The sequence below is a fragment of the Amyelois transitella genome, chromosome 17 (genome assembly GCF_032362555.1).
Source record: "Amyelois transitella isolate CPQ chromosome 17, ilAmyTran1.1, whole genome shotgun sequence".
Lineage (NCBI taxonomy): Eukaryota > Metazoa > Arthropoda > Insecta > Lepidoptera > Pyralidae > Amyelois > Amyelois transitella.
In genome coordinates, this window is record NC_083520.1 from 2,480,409 (window position 1) to 2,504,493 (window position 24,085).

Here is a 24,085-nt window from a genome sequence, read left to right on the forward strand (position 1 = left end):
TTACTGGATTAAAGCTCTTTTTTGTTTGGTTGTTTTTTTTGTTCGGGTGAAACAGATAGCTTGTTAATGTTGAATGTACTGATGGTGTATGGAAGTGTAGAAGTTGCGGATAACCATTTAAATAACATACTGATTTTAAACTTTCACTATGTATAATTTCGACTATTATTATTAGAAGTACCTATATATATATACAACAAATTTCAATAATGACCTTTTTAATCTCAGTGAATTCATATGTGCCATATTTGAATTTTTGTGCCAATGCATTGTGCCATATATGTATGTACGTGTTTGTAAAAATATTTTTTTCACTTATTTATTGTATAAGTCACATCCTATACATATGTAATTGTTTTATGATAGATATTTTTTATTTGAAACTTTGAAGCTGTAAGCTAGAAACAATTATAGATAGATATAAGTACACTACTATAATAAATGTTTAAATCATTCCAAGACCTGTATCCAAAGAATACTTTATCGAAAAAAAGTTTAATGAGTTTTATTTTACATTTATTTGTTCATTTTAAATGACCAAAATATTTTTTATATAAATACATCAAAACCATTCCAGTATTTGACCAAAATTGTTGTGAATATTTTGGTTTTTGATAAAATTAGGATTGTATATAAAAGTACATAGGAAATTATAATGTAACCATAGCGTTTCGATGTTCGTATTTGTATTAGAATATTCTGTAAATAGTTACCTATTGCATAATACTGTCAGTGATCTAAAATACTCTAAATAATAACTGTAGTTTAGTGCCCTAAAAGTAACACCTACTTATTAAGCATTCGCTCATTTTTGACAGATCCTATGCATGTTTGTTTAAGAAAAGATTGGCCCTAAAATGAAAGCAGGGTGATGTTAACAAATGTAGGAATATCCAAGTGAAAATTATTTTTTTCATTTTACTTTACATTTTTTTTTAATTCTTATGCATGGGTTTTTAAACTAACTGGCAATGCAGCTTTTATCGAAGTTCTTAAAGTTGACAGTGATTTATTCAAAATGTACATTTCAGTTAGATCAAAATTAATGTTACATAATTTTACAATAGTCGCTAGTTGTAATACCCGAAAGATGGCTTAAAAAGCTTTTTTTTTTAAATTACTGTGCCCATGATTCTTAGTTGTTGAAGCCTATCATTACTTAAATCAATTTTTGGTGATTTTCACAAATTCCTTTTTAAGTCTTCAAAAATTTGGATAAAAATCGAACCGCAAAAGATGTAACTTTCTTATGTTGCAATTGGGATCTCAAAATTCACTAAGATATAAAACTATCGCCCGAGTCACGTCTGTACATAGGGTGTGAAAGAGAGAGGTATATAACTGCACCATGCACGATACGTGGAATTGGTGGCCGGGCGTTGTGACATAGTATATAGTATGTTAGTGGTACGATTAGTTGTTTTAATTATTACAAAATATAACAATTATATAACAAAATGGGTTTTTATTTCACCTTTTAGTTAATTCTCCTTTTTGCAAGAGCGTTCTGTGGTCCGGTGATTTTTCCAAGGAGAGATAGAAACAGGAAACTACAACTGAATGATTGAAATTGCCACTTCTCTATTCTCAATTGGGTAGACAGAGTCACAGGGCAAAAACAGAGGCCATGATTGCGTTTGAATGGTCATTAATGGTTTACAATGTTACTGCAATAGTGATAGCTTGCTAATTTTACAGGTTGGTAAGCTGATTTTTAAATATATAACTTATTGATAACGCAGCTGAAAAATTTTCTTTTGCATCCAATGCAACATGTAAAATGGGTATAGCATTAATTTATACCACAAGGCATTTCTTCTCGTATAGGAGATACAAAAAATTTGAAATCTTGAAATTTACTTACCCCTAAAAAAGACATCAACGCGTTTCATAATTTGAGAATTCGGAATTCGAGATAATATAAAACTATTATTAATTCCAATATACACATACATATCATCACGTCTTTATCCCTTACGGGGTGGATAGAGCTTCACAAAGATAGAAAGGCCACGTTCAGTTGATTGGCTTAAAGATGAAAGTTGGTCTACGAGGAAAACGTGGAATTCAGATTCAAATATTGACAAGTTGCTAGCCCATCGCCTTAAGAATCTCAAGTTTATTGGCCTATCATTTAGTCGCCTTTTTAGACATCCATGGGAAAGAGATGGAGTGCCGAATGTGAATCATTCTAACTGCCGAGAACCACACGGCACAAATAATATAATTTCTATTCTAAAAGAAAAAAAAACAACATTATGAAAGAAATAAGGACGAATAAATAAAACTGGAAGTATTTCTTAAATATTTATTTATAAAGTAGTTGGACTACAGACATCGTTTTATAAAAAATCACAAAAAAATAATAGTGGATTTAAAACAAGTTTTAAATAAAAACTCCTTTTAAATAGGTAAGGCAATAATTAAAATTATCTACTAATATCTAATATCTTGACCATGATAACTGTCAATTGATGATTAAAAGCATTCATTCACTTGGCTGGAACTTTTAAAAAGAGGACAATGTTCCCAAGTGTGCAAGACTACACTAACTCTTAATAAGAATTCGACGTATTTATGTTAAAACTTAGTAACGAAGCGGTGTTTCAAACAGATGGTTCACTTTTAAGTATACGAGTAAAATAACCGCAGTTAACAATTCACATTTTACAAGTTAACACACATCATTTGTTGACAAACCGCTTTCATTTAGCGAGTGGTTTTATGGAAAAAGTTTGTTTATAAATGGCATTTCTTTGTCTGTGAAACATACAAACATACATAAAATCACGCCTCTTCCCGGTAGGCAGAAACTACATCTTTCCATTCACATTCATAACTCTCTTCATGCAAGCTCGGCGGTTTCTGGTAATCTTGACCTGACCCTTTGCCAGGACGTCCTTAATTTGATCAAGATACTAGGCCTTCCCACTTTGACATTTCCCTCACACTCTCCTTGTATATCTGCTAGTTAAAAAAAAAGAATAAGACCACTTCGTCTCATTCCCATGGGCATGATAAAACGCAACCAATGAACAGGCTTATAAACTTGGGATTTTTCTTTTGGACGATGGGCTAGCAACCTGTCACTATTTGAATCTCAATTTTAACATCAAGCTAAACAGCTGAACCTGGCTTTTCAGTTTTTTAGCTCTGTCTACCTCGGGACGGGGTAAGGGAGGTAAGGGATATAGACGTGATAATATGTATGTTTATTCCTTAAACCACTTGTTTATATCCGGATATTTACAAAATAACTAAATAAAAGTCGTTAATTATTCTACCTAACTTTTATTGTGACTTTCATGGAATTTGAACATTTAGTTGGTACTTAGATTACTTAATACATTTAGCTTTATATTATCATATATTATTTTAAAAACGAAAATGATATAAATATTACTAAGATACTTAAAAAAAAAGACGGGAACCTCAATTGAAATGATATTGTTTTGTAAATAAATGTGGTACGCCATTTTGAATCAACTTGAGCCATAAATAAGTCAAGGCGTTACTTAGGAAGAGTGGATTGTGTTATAATTGTTGATTAATATACAAACTTGGGATCTACGGCTGTTTCTTCAAGTTTATGTTATTTATTCGACTAATGTTGGCTGTAAGAAACTATTTTGAAGTACAATTATTAATTTTCATGCATTTTCAAGCAGACCACCTGACATAAACATTGGAAAATTTTACATACATATGTACATATAGTCACGTCTATATCCCGTGCGGGCTAGACAAAGCCAACAGTCTTAAAAAGACTGATAGGCCACGTTCAGCTATTTGGCTTTAAGTTAGAATTAAGATTCAAATAGTGACAGGTTGCTAGCCCATCGCCTCAAAGAAGAATCTCAAAATTTTAATTAGAGATTAGATCTTAAGTCATGAATATATAATCGTAAAGCAAAAATATATGTCACGTCTACATCCACTACGGGGTAGTCAGCTCCAACAGTCATCAAAAGACTGAAAGGCCACGTTTAGATACTTGGCTTAGTGTCAGTGATTCAAATAGTGGCAGGTTGTTAGCCCATCGCCTAAAAGTGGATTCCCTAGTGTATTAGTCTATCCCTGAGTCGACTTTTACGACATCCATGGTAAAGAGATGGAGTGGTCCTATTATATTATATCTTTAATTGGGTGAAGTGCATTCAAAACAAACACAACTACTAGTATTATAATTTTATTAAAAAAATATATAATTTAGTACATTTACTCTTTTTAGGTACGTTAACTCCGCAGTTTGCAATAAACTGAGATTAACATTACATTAAAAGACAATAATACTAATAAAAAATAATTATTTAAACAAATCAATGGGATTCGTGGCCCTTTATCTTACACTGAATTTTACGCGACAAACAAATAAATAAATATTTTTAAGAAAAATAATTACACAGATTAAGCTAGCCCCAAACTAAGTTAGATACTTGTGTTATGGGATACTAATACGATACTATATTTTACATAGATAAACATCCAAAGACCCAGGCCAATCAGAAAACGATCTTTTTTCATCATGTCCTGGCCGGAATTCGAACCTGGAACTTTTCGATTAGACGCGAATCTAACCAAAAGCGCAAAACAAATTTTTTTTTTAAACCCATTGCATTTTAACTGTTCCTAGTGTCCAACACGGAATTCTCCATGATAAATAAGATTTAGTATAGTTTTTTTTTTAGTTTAGTATTTATAGTTTTTTTTTCATAATAAATCCTTAGTCCGCACGTTTCTTCGCACCGCGTTGTTGAATCCCTCCCTGTACTGGTAGAAAACGCTGCTTGAAGAGATCACATCGGGCACTGCATCTGCGCAAACAAACATTTTAAAGTATATTTTACCATATATATGATTATATATCTAAGGGATAGGCTTACAAACTTGGGATTCTATTTTTAGGCGATGGGCTAGCAACCTGTCACTATTTGAATCTCAATTCTATCATTGAGCCAAATAGTTGAACGTAGCCATTCAGTCTTTTCAGGACTGTTAGCTCTGTCTACACCGCAAGGGATATATATAGACGTGGCCATATGTACGTATGTATATTTATAATCTCATGAGCGTCGTTAATTAATTTTTAGTCTAATTTTAAAGATAAGGTTTATAGGTTTTGTCAATAGAATTTTAAAAAAGGTTGCTTATTACTTATCTACGAAATCTGAATCATACTATCATCACATTTAAATATAGGAATATATATATTTTTTTTTGTTTCTATTAATCGAACTGGCACGTGGCTTATGTTTTTTTTCTCATAAATTACAAGGTATCATTGATCATCAAGGCATGATTGATTGACATTTTTAATCAACCAAATCATAATCAGAGGACTCTGAAAAAATGATTATATTTTTCTTAACCCATAAAAAATTTGGCACGAGTTTCAAACAGATATTCCATTACAATTCTTACTTTGGTATCTCACATACAAACGAGCGAACACAATTTGGTAATTATGAACATTTTAAATACCTACTTTAAGAAATGTAACTCATCTCAGAGAAATAATACCTAAGCGGTGGGCGGTACAATGGGGGACAATTAATTTGCGCAAACATGTGCCCGAATCCCCACCAGGGGGTTTCTGCGCCGCTACTGTTAATTGCTTTATGTACATACGTACTATTATAATTATATTACTAAAGTATTTAGTAAATGTAAAATTATAATTACGTTGAACATACATATATATATAGTCATGTCTATGTTCCTTGCAGGGTAGACAGAGCTAACAGTCTTGAAGACTGAAAGACCACGTTCAGCTGTATGGCTTAATAATGGAATTGAAGTTCAAATAGTGATAGGTTGCTGGTCTATCTACGAAGAATCTCGAGTTTATTAGCCTTTACCTTAGTCATTTTTCTTTAATAACATTGAAGACGAAATAACAAATGATCATAAAAGTAATATTTTCATAGCACGATCATTGAATTTTCAGAGATACATAATCGAACGAATCATGTTGTTCTATCTTTTTGAAGAGCATCTATGAAATAAAAATTTTAATCAATTATTTACCTATGGATTTTCAAATTATCAAAGAAAGCAGTGACAGATGTTTTTTTTAGAATTAGAAATTACAGAGTAATCTTCCATGGTGGTCCAACTTATACTCACGTTAAAACTAATACTGCGCGTAACATAAAAATACTCATGCTAAAAAAATATTACCTAATTAAAAGCTGTGTATATAATTTTCCAAAATCCAATTGTTATCGAATTGTCCGCTCAGTTTACTTACATATTTAATGTTCACTGTACGCGCAAACAAATAGCGCCATTATTACAAGTAAATAGCCTATCAAATCAAAGTTGAACACTAACACAAAACGGGGTAACAATGGTGGAAGGATCACTCGGCGAGGCAAATCAAACAGCAAAGTCAATTTCTGGAGCCGCCGGCGCGCGCCCAATTAGTTTAAACAGCGAGCCTCATTACAACTTCGCTGGGGTACACTCGCACTGGATTATAGGGGGTATCCATCTGTGTTTAGATGATTAGCCGGAATAAAAATTAAATACTGTATTGATAAAAATAAAGTAAACTATAATTAAAAACTTAAAACATTAAAAAAATAGCAAGGATTATAATTTAAAGTTTTTCAAGTTAATTGCGTCTTAAATCATTGTTGTGGAAAATTAACAAAAGAAGATCACTATTTTTCTTCAATTAAATATTTACTTTTTTTTCTTAGCGGCCAGTGCGTTATACGATTTGAAACAATCTGTTAGATTATAGTTTTTCACGTGCAAGTGCATATAATATGTTGTTAAATTTTATTTATATAAGAATTATTAAAAAATTATCAAATTACAATTGCAAATTCACACTTTTATAAACATTTCAATAAATTTCTTAATCGAAGTTATCATCCTCGAGTTAGTCCCGTTTGCAATCTCATCTATTTGAAAACCAGGGTGCGTTTTTTCACTATGATCGTGCTAGTTTTGGTAAGTAAGGTATTTACACTAAACCACGCCCGTTTGAACTTGTGCATAATGATTTTCTATTATTGTACCTTGGTGGTTCAATCGCCGACGAAAAAGGAATGTGTATAGAGCTTTGTATGTAGTACACGGCTACAACATCTCGTAGACATGCCTACGAATCTCGTAGGTGCGAATTATATCCGTAGCAGTCTACGACAAAATGAAACTTCCAATTTTTCGGCGAAACTTTTTGATGTAAGTCTGTTAGTATGTCACTCAGTAACATATACATTTTTATCCACTGTTGTGATCAAAAAATTGAATAATAAAATGTTTTGATTACAAAATAAAATTATGAGATCAAAGTTAATAATGGTTATTTTTGACCAACTCCGAATAGACATAACGCGCATTGGACATTAGAACAAATGCGAATAAAAATTTCTTATAAACATTGCTAATACTTATTAAAGTCAAAGTATTTTCACTAAGACTGTACTCTATAACAATATGGATTCAGAGACGTCGAGCGAATTTCCACTCAATCCCATTACAAATCGCGTTGAGATTATTAAACAGTCACCTTAACGAGAATGGGGGGTGTCCGGAGTGGGGGGAGGGGGTGCTGAGCCAATTTTAACTTAAGGACCGTTGTACAAGTGTAGAATTCCATGCTGAATAGGTAGCGAAAAAAAATTAATGAATTTCCTTTATCGCACAATAGAGAACAAAAATACCCGTTTTTCCCAATTTCGGTGAAAATTTTTATAAAGATTAAGCCTACGTTTGACCTACGATTATTTATTATACTCATGCAAAATTTCAACAAAGTCGATCCAGTAGATTCGCCGTGATAACATACTTTCACTTTTATCATATTAGTATGGACTACAACGAATTAATATCAACTCTCTTATCAACGGAGCCAACAGTTACATAATCTAAAGGCATTCCAGGCTGGAAAACAAAAGTCACAAGTTTCCAAAACCAAGTTTAGCTTGATCTGCTAATGATGGCATCGACGTTCTGGGATAGTTTGAGCTTGGAACCTCATCGCCTTAAAGATACTAAAATCCTTTAATACCAAGATTGCAACGTATTTCCTTGACTGACTTTTACAGTCTACAAAGGAAGGAGAAGTCAATTCACGAGACAGACATGCAAAAATCATGAAAACAATGTGCACAACCGCTAACCCGACAAACAATTCGCGTTCTATTAAAACTCCATCACGACGAAATTATACACGATTAATATACTGTTAGAATCGGGTGGGGGGCGAGGATCAGGTGTTCGATTCCCGGGCGGGTGTCGGCCAAATGAATATTAACAACCCTTTCGGGGTAGCGTAATTGAAAATAATAGGCTTGCCTGTAACTCGACGTGAGATTAACGTTATGTGATAATAGGGAGTGTGAGCAATTTGAGATATTGTTTCATATCGGAGTACCTACCAGCATTAAATGCGGAAGAACCATAATCAATTTGGATGTCGCAGAATGTCGTACACCATGTTAAGGTAAGGTTTTGCGAAAAAATGTCAACCTTAATGTTCTAGCCAAAGAGAATGTTGTTGAGGTTCAAATCCACCATTTCCGAGCGAGTCACGAAGCCGCACTGAAAGACTGTCATTCTACAAATAAAGTCTTTAACAAGACCAGGTAAGACGTGGATGCTCTAGTAGTAGAATAGAAAAGATTTATTTTCAAAATTGGATACAAATTATCACTTATTGACGTGACGTCATCACATAAATCTAATTATAACTATTACCGCTTCTAAATCGCATGTGTAGAAGAAGCGGCGGAACAAACTACACTGCAGCATTTTCACCGGACATCAATTTACAAATATACATAGATCTCTTAAATCTAAATCGTGGGACGAATGCACATTGTCTACATTAAAAGAATGAATGTAAAACTACATACATAAAATCACGCCTCTTTCCCGGAGGGTAGGCAGAGACTACCTCTTTCCACTTGCCACGATCTCTGCATACTTCCTTCGCTTCATCCACATTCATAACTCTCTTCATACAAGCTCGGCGGTTTCGGGTACTTGTAATGTCAAAACTAATTATTTCAATACGTATATTTCGTCAAATATTCGTATTGTTTGTGTAAGTCCAACGTCAACTTACCACTACGTTGCACTTGCGACATCGGCACTATCCGTCCGAAGAAATCTTTATGGACCTGAAACAAACGAAAAAACATGTAAATAACTAGACGGTAAACGTGATTACAAAATTACTGATCAGTTCGACATATGGTGTGGTCATTTTTCTTTTTTTTTATGTTTCGTTCGTTCGTTTCGAAATTTAGAGATAGTGTTAGTAATTATGCCTGTATAATATACATACTATATATAAGCACGTCTATATCCCTTGCGGGGTAGACAGAGCTAACAGTCTTGAAAAGACTGATAGGCCACGTACTACTACTACTCTTAGGCGATAGGCTAGCAACCTGTTACTATTTGAATCTCAATTCTATCCTCAAGCAAAACAACAGCAGAACATAAAATGGAATGATGAATAAAATATAGAAGCGATTATAAATATGTACATACATACATACATATGGTCACATCTATATCCCTTGTGGGGTAGACAATGTCAACAGTCTTGAATAGACTGATAGGCCGCGTTCAGCTATTTGGTTTAATGATAGAATTGAGATTCAAATGTGCCAGGTTGCTAGCCCATCGCCTAAAAAAAGAATCACAAGTTTGTAAGCATATCCTTAGTCACCTATTACGACATCCATGGGTAATAAATGGAGTGGTCCTATTCTTTTTTGTATAGGTACCGGGAACCACATAGCACTGCATGTATATATGTACGAGTATATGTTCTGCTGAGAATAATAACACAAGAGCATTAGCTACTCGGTTGAATATGCACGCTCATTACACCTTAAAAAGCTTGTTTTCATCCAGCATCGTGAACGTGGTCTATGGGAGAATTTCATGGGAAATTGTTAGCCGGTTAAGGAAATTTTACGCTATGATTAATGTGGTTCCGTGGACTTCCAATATTACGTTCAAATTGAGAAGATTTGTAAACGTTTTGAAAAATCGGATAGGTACCTACCTACTTATGCCGTGGGAACCACACGGCATAAGTAGGTAGGTACCTATAGAATAAATAATAGGACCACTCCATCTCTTTCCCATGGATGTCGTAAAAGGCGACTAAGGGGTAGGCTTATAAACTTGGGATTCTTCTTTTAGGCGATGGGCTAGCAACCTGCCACTATTTGAATCTCAATTCCATCTTAAAGCCAAACAGCTGAACGTGGCCTATTAGTCTTTACAAGACTGTTGGCTCTGTCTACCCCGCAAGGGATATAGACGTGGTTATATGTATGTATGTATGTATGTAGGTACCTACTTATTCCGATTTTTGCCATTCACTCCCTGGAGAAGATCTGGGAGCGCCTATGACCATGATATGTGTCTAGTGTCGTAACTCTCCGTGGCTCCGCTACATGCACAAAGCGAGTCACTCCCGATTGTGTATTGGGTAAGTTAGGTGTTAACACGGCAAAACACCTATATATTCTTTTTTTTTTTATTGAATTGAAAGAAAGAACGAAGACGTTGGAACGGATTTTCTTTAAGAAATTATTAAAAAAAAATTGCAATGTCATCAATTTTTAAGTGATCGTTACACTTATAAATATATATACTTTCCTACTACCTAAATAGGACCGTGATTTCGTTCTTAACATTACTCTTATAATACTAGTATGTATATTGTTAAATAAAACATTTTAATGTTATCACATTATGAATCATTTATTTACAATATGAGCACATCATACCAACCGTTACCACAGAGGATATCTCATAGAGTAAATATGACTTTATCATGAAAAGTGTTATCAAACGATAATTATATGACATATATAATTACAATTAATTTTAAAGACTCTGTCTACCCCGTAAGATAGAAAAGATGTAATCAAACGATATTCGCCTACACGGAGCCCTAACAACTCGAGCGGAGTGGTTAGAGACTCGTTAGCGACGTATGTGGCGACGAACATCGTTAGCGAGACACAACGTGACACTTTATCTTTTTTACTTCTGTTTCATACTCACGTGAAAAATAAAGCCTTACGTGATGAGTGTCATCTCAACACGTAACGCTTTATTTTTCTTAGTTGTGTTTTACATTCTTAATATTACTCATAACTCTATAAGGTCGTTAAATACTCACTATATGAATTTATTAATCCAGCTGACCTTATGTGTGTGTGGTTCCCGGCACCAATACAAAAAAGAATAGAACTATTCCATTTCTTTCCCATGGATGACGTAAAAGGCGACTAAGGGATAGGCTCACAAACTTGGGATTCTTTTTTAGGCGATAGGCTAGCAACCTGTCACTATTCGAATCTCAATTCTATCATTAAGCCAAATAGCTGAACGTGGCCATTTAGTCTTTTCCAGACTGCTGGCTCTGTCTACCCCGCAAGGGATATAAACGTGACCATATAATAAATAAATAAATAATAAGTATTTATGTATGCTGACCTTATGTATTTTCCCAGACTTTAAATTATATAAACGTGATATTTCAAGGAAATTAATTCAGTAGATAATCTGTGAAGTGGTAACAAACAAATAAACTCACTTTCACATTTAAAATATTAGTTGGTATAAAAGTACTTCAAACACTTGCTTATTATAAGCTTCTTCACTTGTGTTTTCGAAGCGATGGACGCACTATGAGAATTCAATGAATGCAACTGCTATGCAATTGTAGCACACATTCGTAGCACTTGTAGCCAGCTACGAAATGCTACGAGCTTCGTAGCAAAGCTGAATACGACTTACTCTGAACAAATTTAAAAGGAAGGTATTTTTTTTTTCTTTCCTGAACGTACTGTATGAACAAAAGATGTTGTTTTTTTAATTACACAGATAAATAGTTAAACTGATTTTAGTGAAATTTTATATTAATATAGTTTGAAGTGCGACAACAAATTAAAAATGAACTAAGCTGGAAACTAACATGTTTTTTTTTGTGTGTATGTGTGTGTAATATTTCAAAGTCGTTATGGTGATGTGTTAATAATGTTAAACATGCATACATATAATCACGTCTATGTATATCCCCTGCGGGGCTAGTTCATAAGCCTATCCCTTAGTCGTCTTTTATGATACCCCATAAGGGTAAGAGATAAAGTGGTCCTATACTTTTGTCTATTGGTGACGGGAACCACACGGTACGTAAACTTTAAACATTAATTATAATAAGCAAGTAAAATGCCCAGGCGACGCCAGGAAAGAAGACCGTATAGTGGGCAGAAACAAATCAATTGTGAGTTTGTTACACTGTAATAGTAGCCGCGAACTACTGTTGTTGTGGTCCAAGTGATAAAAACCTTATTAAAAACAAAATTTAAATCGCATCATCCGTTTGTGAGCCATGATGCTACAGACATGTCAAACTTATAACACCCCTCTTTTTCCGACGGTGGTTAAAAAGGGTTTGGATATAGAAAATTTAAAAAATATTATAATGATTTTTAAAGGGTGTATGTTGTGTGTAGGTGGTTAAATTTCCGACGGTTCAACTTTATACAAAGCAATATTATCGTTAATACGAATAAATTTAACTTTTTTTTTACTGCAGTTTCATGAATAATGCCTTATTTCAACTTTTATAAAGTAAAATTAAACTCTGTTATATACCTACCAGTAAAATCATAAAAGGATTTACTCGTAAACACGTTTGGCTGTTTTAAAAGCAACCGAATTTAATTTTATTAACCTCACTACCTTCAAATGATCCATTAATCGCTTACACGTGCAATTTGCACCGCGCGCTAACTTCATTCGCTCGCAATATTTGTGATTACGCGACGGTGGCGCCGCGGCGGTGGTAAATCGCAACCCACCAGCGCTCGCATAAACACAATTTCGCACTCATAAAAGTTATCGCCGGGGTGACGTCGAAGATTTACTCGTATATTGCCGATATTGTCAATCCGAGTGGAGAATATTTTATTTAACGACTTGTTTTTTTTTTTATATGAGGAAAAGTTGGTGTTTTTGCACACAGCTGTCGACTTGTTATTGGTTTTATTTTATATTGTTCAAGTTAATCAATTTCCGTGAGTAATAAAATATGTGAGGAATTGGGAGACGTGTCGCTCTTGCGTTCCGATTTGAGAGAAGTAAATTCGTCATTTAAAAAAAATTTAAACATTTTATCAATTGTGGAACAACCAATATGCAAAAATCTTCAATAAGTAGTTAAAGTTTTCGGAAACTTTAAACATTCGATTCCCGTATCAAATATTTATCGTAATAATTTGTGTGCACGGATGCCTGGCGGTGTAGGACCGTAGGCGTATGAATAAGTATCACTTTAAATTACATTAAATGAACACGAACCCAAAAAAAAAATCTCCAATAACGAAAATCTACGCTGACCGCAAAACCGATCTAAACCTTAATTCCGATTCCGACATCAAATATTTATTACAAACACACTGTGATCGCAAACATTTTTCCGCGCGGACAGCCAGGGGTATACAACCGTAGGTAGCGTAGGTATCAGTACGCCCCGCCCCGCAAACAATACAATCAGAGGCAATCTGCCGCGCAAATAGGAAAATAGAGTGCGCGCCGAGACAGGGCTGTAGCCGCGGGCGAGGCAGACACGAATTATTGTTGTACCAGGCGAATTATTTTAAGGTATAAGGAATGTTCAAATTGACGCATGACAAATCTCCATGTCAAATGTAGAATAACAGGCAGAAGTCTCCTCGGTTTCCAGTCGAATGGATCACTTCATCTCTTGTCACATGAAAACTAAAGGACGTCAAATTAAATACTAGTGTATAACTAAAATTCCCAAAGCGGATTGGAGTTAGGCATATAGATATAAAACATACATTAATTAACGTATAACATTGACAAAAAGTGTCACTTGACGTTTTACTTAATAGATCCGCATTAAAATATGTTAAATTAAATAATTTATTGTCGTATAAGACCGGGCTGAGTACGTCCCAGTACTGTCTCAAGCAGGGCCGTACTCAGGCGGATTCCGTTCGGATCGGCGCAATTTTCCGCCGGTCATTTTTCATTGTTTCCACAGGCACCCGATACTTATTTGTGCCCCGCCGTAAATACACTACTTCCAGCCTGTTTACGATACGACCTAAACTTCGAGTTACGGGTACGTAGTCTTGTAAACACAATATCCGGCTAAATTGGTCTATAGTTTGACTTAGGGTTTGTCTACAACGTTATGAAGACGTAAAGTTGATGATGATTAAACATGGTCTTAAAAAATTAACTACTTTGCTTCCCAAACGAAGTAACTGATATACAATTATACATACATACAATGGCATATGTTTCCAATAGAATTTGCAAATACAACAGATTTTACGGTCATTTCAAATTTTCTCGCTAGACACCAAGACCAATTTCAAATGTTACTGCTACTGCTATACTTACATATAGTGACATTAAAATATAGGATAAATATACGTAGGAACATCCTACCCATTGATATTATACTATGATGTGATATAATGCTATATTGATGACATGCTCCTATATGTATGTCATAAATATATCTATGATACGCCCAACCCACTCAATTATACATATATGACTACAATATATATACCGCAATCATATTATTCCATCCCCACAATAACAATAAATCAGTGTGGAAATACATCCTTTATGTGCCGAAACATATTTATGGCGAATTGGGCATTTGCCTTGTATTCCGACGATCATGAGTTAGATAACCTCTTCGATACTTATTTAATGGCACGCCATGAGTAAAGATCCGCTCGGAGTATAAGCACTTTATAAATGGAATGTTTTTAAATTTATTTTCACACAGGATATTTTTTTTATTTTTACAACCTATTTTCACACAGGATAATTTTGATTATTTTTACAACCTATGCAATTGTAATTATAGATTGTGTCAAATTTAGTAAGTAAATACATAGGTATGTGTGTTTAAATTTAGTACATTGTGTTAATAACAATCAGGTGATATTTTAAAACGTATTTTGAATAATGTTCAATGTATACTGATATTATCAGAAAATAATAAACCTCACTATCCGAAACTACTGAAAGTAGAATGCTAATGAATGTGGCATTTAATTTTGATGGTTACTAGCCTATTATGTAAGTCTTCTTCCTCCACCTGGCTTTAGTCCCGGTCGCATCCTCACCACGCAGGTTTCCTCGCGATGTTTTCCCTTACCGAAAGATCATTGGTTAGTATTCAAACTAACGTTCATAACTTCAAAAATAGTCATTGGTATGTACCAATGACTATTTTTGAAGTTATGACCTTGACCTTGACCTTGACCATGTGGTCAAGGTGGGATTTGAACCGGGCCATCGCGCATTTTAACCGGGCACCTTGCCCATTCGAGCATCGACGCTTAGTTATGTAAGTATCTTCGATCAAGGACCACCCTTTGTTCGAAAGGTCGTATTGATATCGTTATGAGCACAGGAGCTTTCTTTTATTTTATCGTGCAAACAATAGTGTTCGGACCGGGCAAATAGCACAAACAGCTTACTCCATAAAGTATTCACGATCTATTTCCACGGCTGGACACAAATGATATTGTTTTAACCTTCCTTTGTTGTTTCTTTTAAGGGAAATTTGTTTGTAGTTGATACAAATGTGTGTCTTATCTGCTTCCAATCGCATTTTAAGGTGGTCTTAAAACAGCATGTTAACAATGAGTATTACGTTGGAAATAAAATAAGGGTAGTTTTACGTTGGCTGCCTGCAACTAACGCGCCTTGCAAATAGTTGATAGGAAACACATATCCAATAAACACATTTTACATACACAATAAATACAAAATAATTATATATAAAAGTGTGTATATAAAACTTAAAATTGTGTATAAAGTAATATATAACCATTATATTTTAAAAAATATATTTGTTACGACGTTCAAATGTAAACAAGCAAACATACATATAATAAAAACGAAAAAAAAAAACTCAATAAAACAAATCGCGTAAAACGTAACGTAAAATAAATTATTCGGAAACGCGATAAGATCGCGGGATGCTCTCAGGCAAATTGCATGATCGGCGAACGATTTGTTACAGCTCAAACGTGTTCTAAACGCGAGTAATTGACGCCCCCCGAGGTACCAAGACCGATCGTCTGTCAGTGTCGATGGAGTTCAAAAATTTAGAAATATCTTTGGAGAAATTGCGTTAGCTTGAACGTATGTGATCCGAGTGAAATATTAGCTAAGCGGATAATTCTTGCGTTTCATACCGATAGTATAATATAAGGTGGTGGTCGATAGGTTTGACCCAAATTGCCATAACTCGAGTTTGAGTTAAAACTGTGACGCATTGGTTCAAATTTTACCGACTATTTAAAAAGTTATGTACATTTATTGGCAATAGAATAGGCTATAAGTTTACTCACTGCTACCTGGTAAACGTTCCTCTGGGTGAAGTTTTATACATAATTTCAGGTTACCTGCACAAGATATCATTTAGTGATAAGGTCGCCTTTTGTTGCTGAGTTTTTTATATATGATTGTGAATTTGCTGTAATTTATTGTTGTGCAATAAAGAGTTATTATATTGTAAGTATCAATTTGATTGCTAACTAATTCTTTTACGTTGAGGGTTTACGTAGTGAAGAAACCTGCATAATCAGGCAACTAGATGAGTAACCATGATGAAATATGGTGGAGAGAATTCAAAAAAGAAGTTGTTTGCGAAAAATATGTAACCATTCATTCCCACTAGGTGTTTTAAGAAAAATAAAATAAATAATTTTCCAGGCCACCAAAACACATCAACACACACAACCAGGTGATATGAAAAAAACCTCATTTAGCACTTGAAAAGGCGGCCCCGGACAGATAAGGCTGAAGTCTCGAAAATTCTCCCTGAAGTCTCATTTAGACGAGCGCTGAGGTTCTTTATACGTCGTTTACTAATCTTTTATAGCGGGACATGTTCAAACATGTGGCATATTGCGCGGCGGTATCTGATTACCGCAAACAACGGTGAAAGCCGGCTTTGATTGCGGTCGGACGCTGCAGGCCAAAGGGTTAATATTGCAATTTGTTTGACGCAACCCTCCGCCTTTGTCCTACTTTTTTGTTAATGCACTTGTTAATGTTTAGTTTTTTGATTGTTTGCATAGTTGAGGGCTTTGGTTAGTGGCATAGTAGTAGGTATAAGTTTTTGTTGTGTTATCTTGTCACATAAAAAAAATAGTAAAATAATTAGGTGTTTAAGAATGAGTTGAGAATCATATGTAAGTTTCGGGCGTTTTATTTTTCGAAACCAATCAAATCGTGGGTCACGCGTGAAATTCAAAGCGAAGCAAATATAACAGAAATAACGAAATACTTTTCATTTAACTCGTGGAATATATCTACCAGGTCGGTTCACAAAATATTTAACGAATAAAAATATTGAAATCGCGCAAATTTCACGGGATTGCGGTTAAGCTAAACTCAGTGCTATCGATTTTAATAACGTAATATTTCTATATATACGCTGACCATGAGTTTTGAAAAAAGATATTAAAACCAAAATAGTTTTCTGCAATCTTTCACAGATCTATATATATATATATTTATTATTTTCCTATAGATTTGATGCTATATAACAATTTAACTACCTAAATGCTACCCTTTGGCAGTAGGATAATTAAAATAAGATTGTTGGCTGAGACTCCAACAACGGGTGAAGCCAATAAAAACGTTTATTACCCCGTCCGCCCCAATCGTAAATACATTCGCTCGTTTAGATACCGCTAGTATCCGAACGGGTGCGACGGCGCGGCGCCGAAAAAATATACCCCCGAGCCACGCACATGTTACTCTGTCTGTTCGAATTTTGAAAATTATACGCATGTTTAAATTCCCAACCACATTATTCGAGCTTGTTTGAATTTGGAACCGCGCCGTTCGGTAATCGGACTAGGATTAGTGACAAGATTAGTTACAATAATAGAGCGAGAGGGGTTGCGAAATTGGGACCGTAATCCCGATAATGCGAAGTGAAATGAAAATTACGGCGTGTATGTTCGTAAATATTTTAGCGGTAAAATTGTTTGTAAGGCCTAAACGTGTTAGTGGATATTAACGTGTTAGTTTAGCGTATTTTGACATTAAATATTCGCATTTGGGTCGTGTCGGTGCAAAATTACATTTAGTTTTATAAAATTAAAGCCATGAACATTGATTCATTAAATTAGTAAAACGAAGTCGTAGCACCTCGTAGCAGTGCTACGAATTTTCCATTGCAACCCGATGGTTGAAATTCAAAACGTGTATAATAAAAGCCATATTAAAATAAAAATTGCATTGAAAAAGTAACATAATAACCCTCAACCCGGCAAAGGTAAATACCATCTGACTACGCTACAAAAAGTCCATATCGTAAGTCAAAACGCCCCACGCGTCGGTGCAGATTAGCGGTATGATTGCGACGCTGGCGCCCTCTGCGTACCTCGTTACACCATTATTTGAATTTGGAAACGAACGGCCCATCGCCCGCGGGGCTTTTTACTCTATGCCTATTTGTGGCCAGTGTTAGAATAGTCGTGAAAGCATTTTGGTCTTTGTATTTAGGTATCCTGCGGCGTTTTGTGCATTGCATAAAAATAAATTGTTTTGTTTTTTTTTTACACTCTGTGGAGAGCCGTATACTTTTCGATAGAATAAAAATATGGAGCGCCATATCGACCTGTCGATGAAGGATGGAACCTGTGGTTGAGAGTATTATAAAAATATGTCTTCTTCTCCAGTTTACATCCTCATCACTCTGATGAGGAGCCCAGGGTATGCCTTTGACCATGGATCCTGGATTTTACACGAAGCGCCTACCATCTGACCCCCGCAACCTTTGCAGGTAAACCTAACCCGTATTGGATCTATCATGGTTACACATCCAGATGCCTGAATGTGTAGTTTTCCTCACAATCTTTTCCCTCACCGTAAGAGCATCGATTAGTATGCAAACTAATATACATAACTTTGAAAATAGTCATTGGTACATGGCCGAGGCGGGATTCGAACCTGTGCCTTTATGCGCATCACGCATTTTAACCGGGCACCTCACTTATTCGATCACCGACGCCCTTAGTATCTACTTAACATTAATAACTAAAAAGCACAAGATACAGCAATCGATGACATTAGATATTTGGAGAAATTATTTTCACTATGTTAGAAACACACCGATTCGACCAAAGAAGCTATTATAAAAATATGTATTTTACACTATTGTTGTGCAATCATATTGAATCCTCTTCAAAATAACCCATTTAATATCTTTTTTTCTCTAAAAAAAATACTGATAACATCTTGTGTCGTTAGCTAGTTGTGTGCCAACATTATCGGATCAGGCCGTTGATACTTTGATGCAGTTGCCAAACTAATCAGAAGCTTATACGAATTACCAAACATTTCGAGAAGTAGATAGATATAATTACGTAGTGTCGAAGTTCTATTTTTACAAGACTTGCAAAAAGTGCCGTGCGGTTCCCGCCACTTTAGAATAGGACCACTCCATATCTTCCCGATTGAGGTTGTAAAAGGCGACTAAGGGAAATGCTTATAAACTTGGGACCCTTCTTGTAGACTATGGACTAGCAACCTGTCACTATTTGAATTTCAGTTCCATCATTAAGCCATACAGCTGAACGTGGCCTTTAGTCTTTTCAAGGCTGTTGGCTCTGTCTACCTCGAAAGGGATATACAATGACTATATGTATGTATGCATGTATGAAAAAATGACTACGTGGCTTTTGAGTCTTATGACAATTGACTTGGTCTACAGTAGCGCTCAAAAGTATTTTGACAAGCTGAATTTATTGGATATTACAAAAAATAAAAACGAAATTGTTTTAAATCAAATACTATATTTCAAGTAAAGCATTTTCTTTTGCATATTGAGCTTACTCATGTATTAGAATGTGAAGATAAACTTAAAAAAAAAACATTATCCACAGTGTGACTGCTCAAAAGTATTAAGACAATTAAAGTTTTATTTTTTATTAAATTTGTGTTCATTATTTTCGAAACTTTTTATTAGTATTTTGTTGCATAGCCTTTTGCCTTCAGGACAGCTTCACAACGCGCCGGCATTGAGTCAACTAATTTTTGCAAACGATCAATAGGAATTTTGCTCCATTCGTTACTCAGTGCTGTGTATAGAGCATCCTTGTTTGAATAGTTTCGACATCTTACACGGCGATCCAGTTCTTCCCAAAGATGCTCTATCGGGTTTAGATCGGCACTTTGGCTGGGCCACTCCAGGAATTTGATTTTCGCGAGTTTCATGAAGTCACTCACATGCTTCGATTTGTGCTTGGGATCGTTATCTTGTTGAAATAACCAGCCAGGTGGCATATTTATTTGAGCATACGGCAGCATTTTTTTCTTCAATATCTCGGCGTAAACAAAACGATCCATAATACCATCTATTTTAACTAATGGCCCAACACCGTGACTAGAAAAGCATCCCCAAACCATAACATTGCCACCGCCATGTTTTACTGTGGGTATTTGGTAACGGACATCAAATCTTTTGTTTACAGGGCGTCGCACATACCGTATGCCATCAGATGACACTAAATTAAATTTGCTTTCATCACTCCACAGCACCTTGGACCATTCTGAACTCGTCCAGGATCTGTACTTTTTCGCGAACGCAAGGCGCAGCTTCCTATTCTTAGCAGAAATCAATGGTTTCTTTGTTGGGCGTCGTCCATGTAATCCAAACTCCTTTAACCGACGTTTGACAGTTGAAACATGAATAGCCAGGTCATAGTTTTCTTGTAACTCGTTTTTTATTTGTACAGCCGATTTTCGGACATCACTCGTCGATAACTTCTTTATCAAGCGGTCTTCCTTGGAAGTGGTTTTTCTCGGACGGCCACTTCGAGGCTTATTTTCTACAGATTTACGTTTATTATAAGCTTTGTTCCACGCACTTACAAGTTGTCGTGACAATTTAAAACTCCGAGCAACTTCTGCTTGCGACGTTCCACATTGTAGGGCGGCTATTACAGCATTTTTGATGTCATTTGAGTACTCTTTAGTTTTAGGCATAATTAATAGATGATAACTTATTGCTTATTAAAAAATCAGAACTGCAGTGCGAACGGTATCACTGGCAATTGGAAAATGACTTGCTGTCAAAATACTTATGAGCGCAAGTATGAACGTGTTTTCGTCTAGGCACATGAAGTAAACAAACAAGTTCAAACTTGTTTGTCACTGTAGTTGCGGTACATCGGAAATTTTATCAAAGTAATAACCGCTTTTGTTTAGAACAACACAGAAAAAAAATAATAACAAAAGTAGCCTTGTCAAAATACTTTTGAGCGCTACTGTACCTCATAATAATAATAAGAATTCTTTGAAAATAAACATAGGAATCATATCCTAGAAAACACTTTCTTCTCAACCCCTATACGAGTACGCGTTATGTGCACCAAAAACAAATTCAGACGTGACAAAGCGTATACGCATTGATTACATTACTTCTCATTGCGTAGGTATTATATTAATAACGTCCAAGTATCCGCGATCCTTATTAAAAGCTCATAATATACCAATAAACAATAAGAATAATGATACGTTATAATGCAAAATTAGGCAACAGCCGTTAAAACCAGGTTTAAAGTTTAATACATTTAAATCTAACCGCTCACACATTCGAGGCACCGCTCCGTAGCACGCATTGATATAATTTTACAATTTCACGGACAAAGGGGTTGTAAAAACTAGCTAACTAGCGGAGCCGCCGGCGCTTTCGCAATTTGAACGTCGCGGCATGTTCTAAATTCAAATTTAACTGAGCTATGAAATTCGTTCGGGAAGAAAATATTTTAATAATCTCCTTGGGGGATCGGTTCGGTTGTTTGAGGGATAATGAGTTTTATGTACGATATTTTTTATTTAGCTCGATATCTTCATCATATACGAGCTGAACCCAAAAAAATACATACAAAATCTCGTCTTTAGCCCTTGCGGGGTAGACAGAGCCAACAGTCTTGACATGGCTAAAAGGCCACGTTCCGCCGTATGGCTTTACGATAGAATTGACGTTCTTAGCCTTAGAAAAAGAAACAGCTGGGACACGCTACGGTTTTTGGATAACCTACTCATTAGCAGTGTGAAAAATAAAGAAGGCCTTCACCAGTTCCTTTGCCGCAATGACAAAAGAAAAAAACTAACCATCCTTACGTCCGATAATTCTATACTACACTCCGGGCCATCCAATCAAGAAAACATAGAAGCAATTTACCCAACCCGCGAACTTATCAAAATAAATAATTCAAACGTGGAACCGTCACATCGCGATCCATCCGCTATCATTTCTGCGGGATTACGCATAATCCCGTGATGAGCCACGACCATCCTCGGCCCGGGCGACGTGGAAAAATCTCGCCCTAACCGAATAACCCTTCGAGGGGGCGAGGGGTCGCTCGTTTCCGATTGGCCGCCTCCCAGGAAGGATATGACCTATAGTTTTTCTTCTTAAGAACTTCCTCCGGCCATTGTGCGCGTGATTTACGACTGGCGTCGCTGGGTGGAGGGGGGCGTAGATTGATGATTGCAAGTATCCGGACGGTCGCAATCACATCTGTGTTGGCTCGTGGGCAATTTCCCCGCATATTCGTTTACCCGATGTATTATAGGGGCAGTCTTCCTTGGTCTGAGTGTTATTGCCTCCATTACGAGCGCTGGGTTAATGCCGGCAACGAGTGATAAAGGAATGAAGAGGTTCGCCATTATGACGTTACGCGAATGGTATTAAGCGATTAACATTATTTTTTTGCTATTAATTATGACGTATTATTGCAATCGGAAACAAGATGAGTATCTGTGTGAGTGATATTTATCACTTGTATTGCGTGAGTGATTTTATTTGTTGATACAGGGATCGTGGTAAGTGGACAGAATGTTGTCTTTGCCTATACCTGCAGGAAAGAGACGCAATTTCCAAACCATTTCTTATATAATTACCACAGCGCGAAATGATTCGTAATAAAGTTATTGATTTTAAATACAGCAATAAGAATTTTAAAATCAAACAGAAATGGACCAAAAAAGCGTGGTTATGTACTCATCAGGAAATCTATTCATTTCCTTGTAAAGTAAAAATCGCGTCAACAAAATAAATGAAACATTAAGAGAGTCTTGACACGAAGGAGCAATAAACACATTAAACGCTGCTCAGTAAAACCAGTTTCATTTCCTTTATAGAATTTGCGATGAATTCTGAACGCGAGCCAGTAACACAAAATAGAGAGAAACCAGAAATAAAGCCCGAAAATTATTTATTAAGATATTTTAGAAACATTAAATCGATCAAAAGTGTCCACAGGTACGGAAAATTTATGAAACAGAAAAATCCATGCTGACAATATTTGACACTGATGTGAAGCCAGGATATTCAAATAATATTTCGCCTTTCCAGATAAATGGAAACAAATTTCAATAATTCGCCATAAGAGACGTCTATAATTTTTCTATAATTTAAGTAAAAATTAATCATAGCAACTTTCAAAATGTCATTCGTATCATATTTTAAATATGAACAACAAAGTTTTATTTAACTTAAGCTTTTAACATTCCATTTCAACCAGCCACTACAGAAATTTGTAAATAAGTGCAGTATTCAATGAACACGGCTTTTACTCCAACGTACATACATCACGTCTTTACCCTTACGGGGTAAACATCTCGCACTGACTCGAATACCACGTTCAGCTAGGCGATTTCAGATAGTGGCGGATGTCTTTTGGCAGTAGATCACCTAAGTAGCTCAAATTTATAACTCTTTACCCTCTATATGCTGTGTCAGTTCTGCCGGAAGATTTTAACCCAGTTTCGTGTGAAAAATCAGCGGGATACGCGAGCGAAACGCATTTAGCTGAGAACGTGTAATGGTACTACCGCACTATGTATTTATTACTTAGTTATCCTTAGAAAAGTTAAATTTTAGTGCTATCCACTGTATGAAGAAATAAATTTAAGTTAATAATTGACGGCATCGGTGGCGCTGCGGTAGTACGCTTGTCTGTGACACCGGAGGTACCGGATTCGAAACCCGGTCAGGGCATGA

The 24,085-nt window shown here is 35.5% G+C and overlaps 1 protein-coding gene across 1 annotated transcript in view; it reads right to left on the reverse strand.

Annotated features, from left to right (window-relative positions):
- Positions 1–4,205: 4,205 nt before the first annotated feature.
- Positions 4,206–24,085, reverse strand: part of LOC106143332 (chromosome transmission fidelity protein 18 homolog) — a 41,129-nt gene continuing 21,249 nt past the window's right edge. The window contains exons 15-16 of the mRNA XM_060948949.1: positions 9,083–9,137; positions 4,206–4,814 (exon numbers count right to left, since the gene is read on the reverse strand). Of these exons, the coding sequence (XP_060804932.1) occupies positions 4,711–4,814; positions 9,083–9,137 (159 nt within the window). The 3' untranslated portion in view covers positions 4,206–4,710. The remainder of the gene's footprint in view (positions 4,815–9,082; positions 9,138–24,085) is intronic.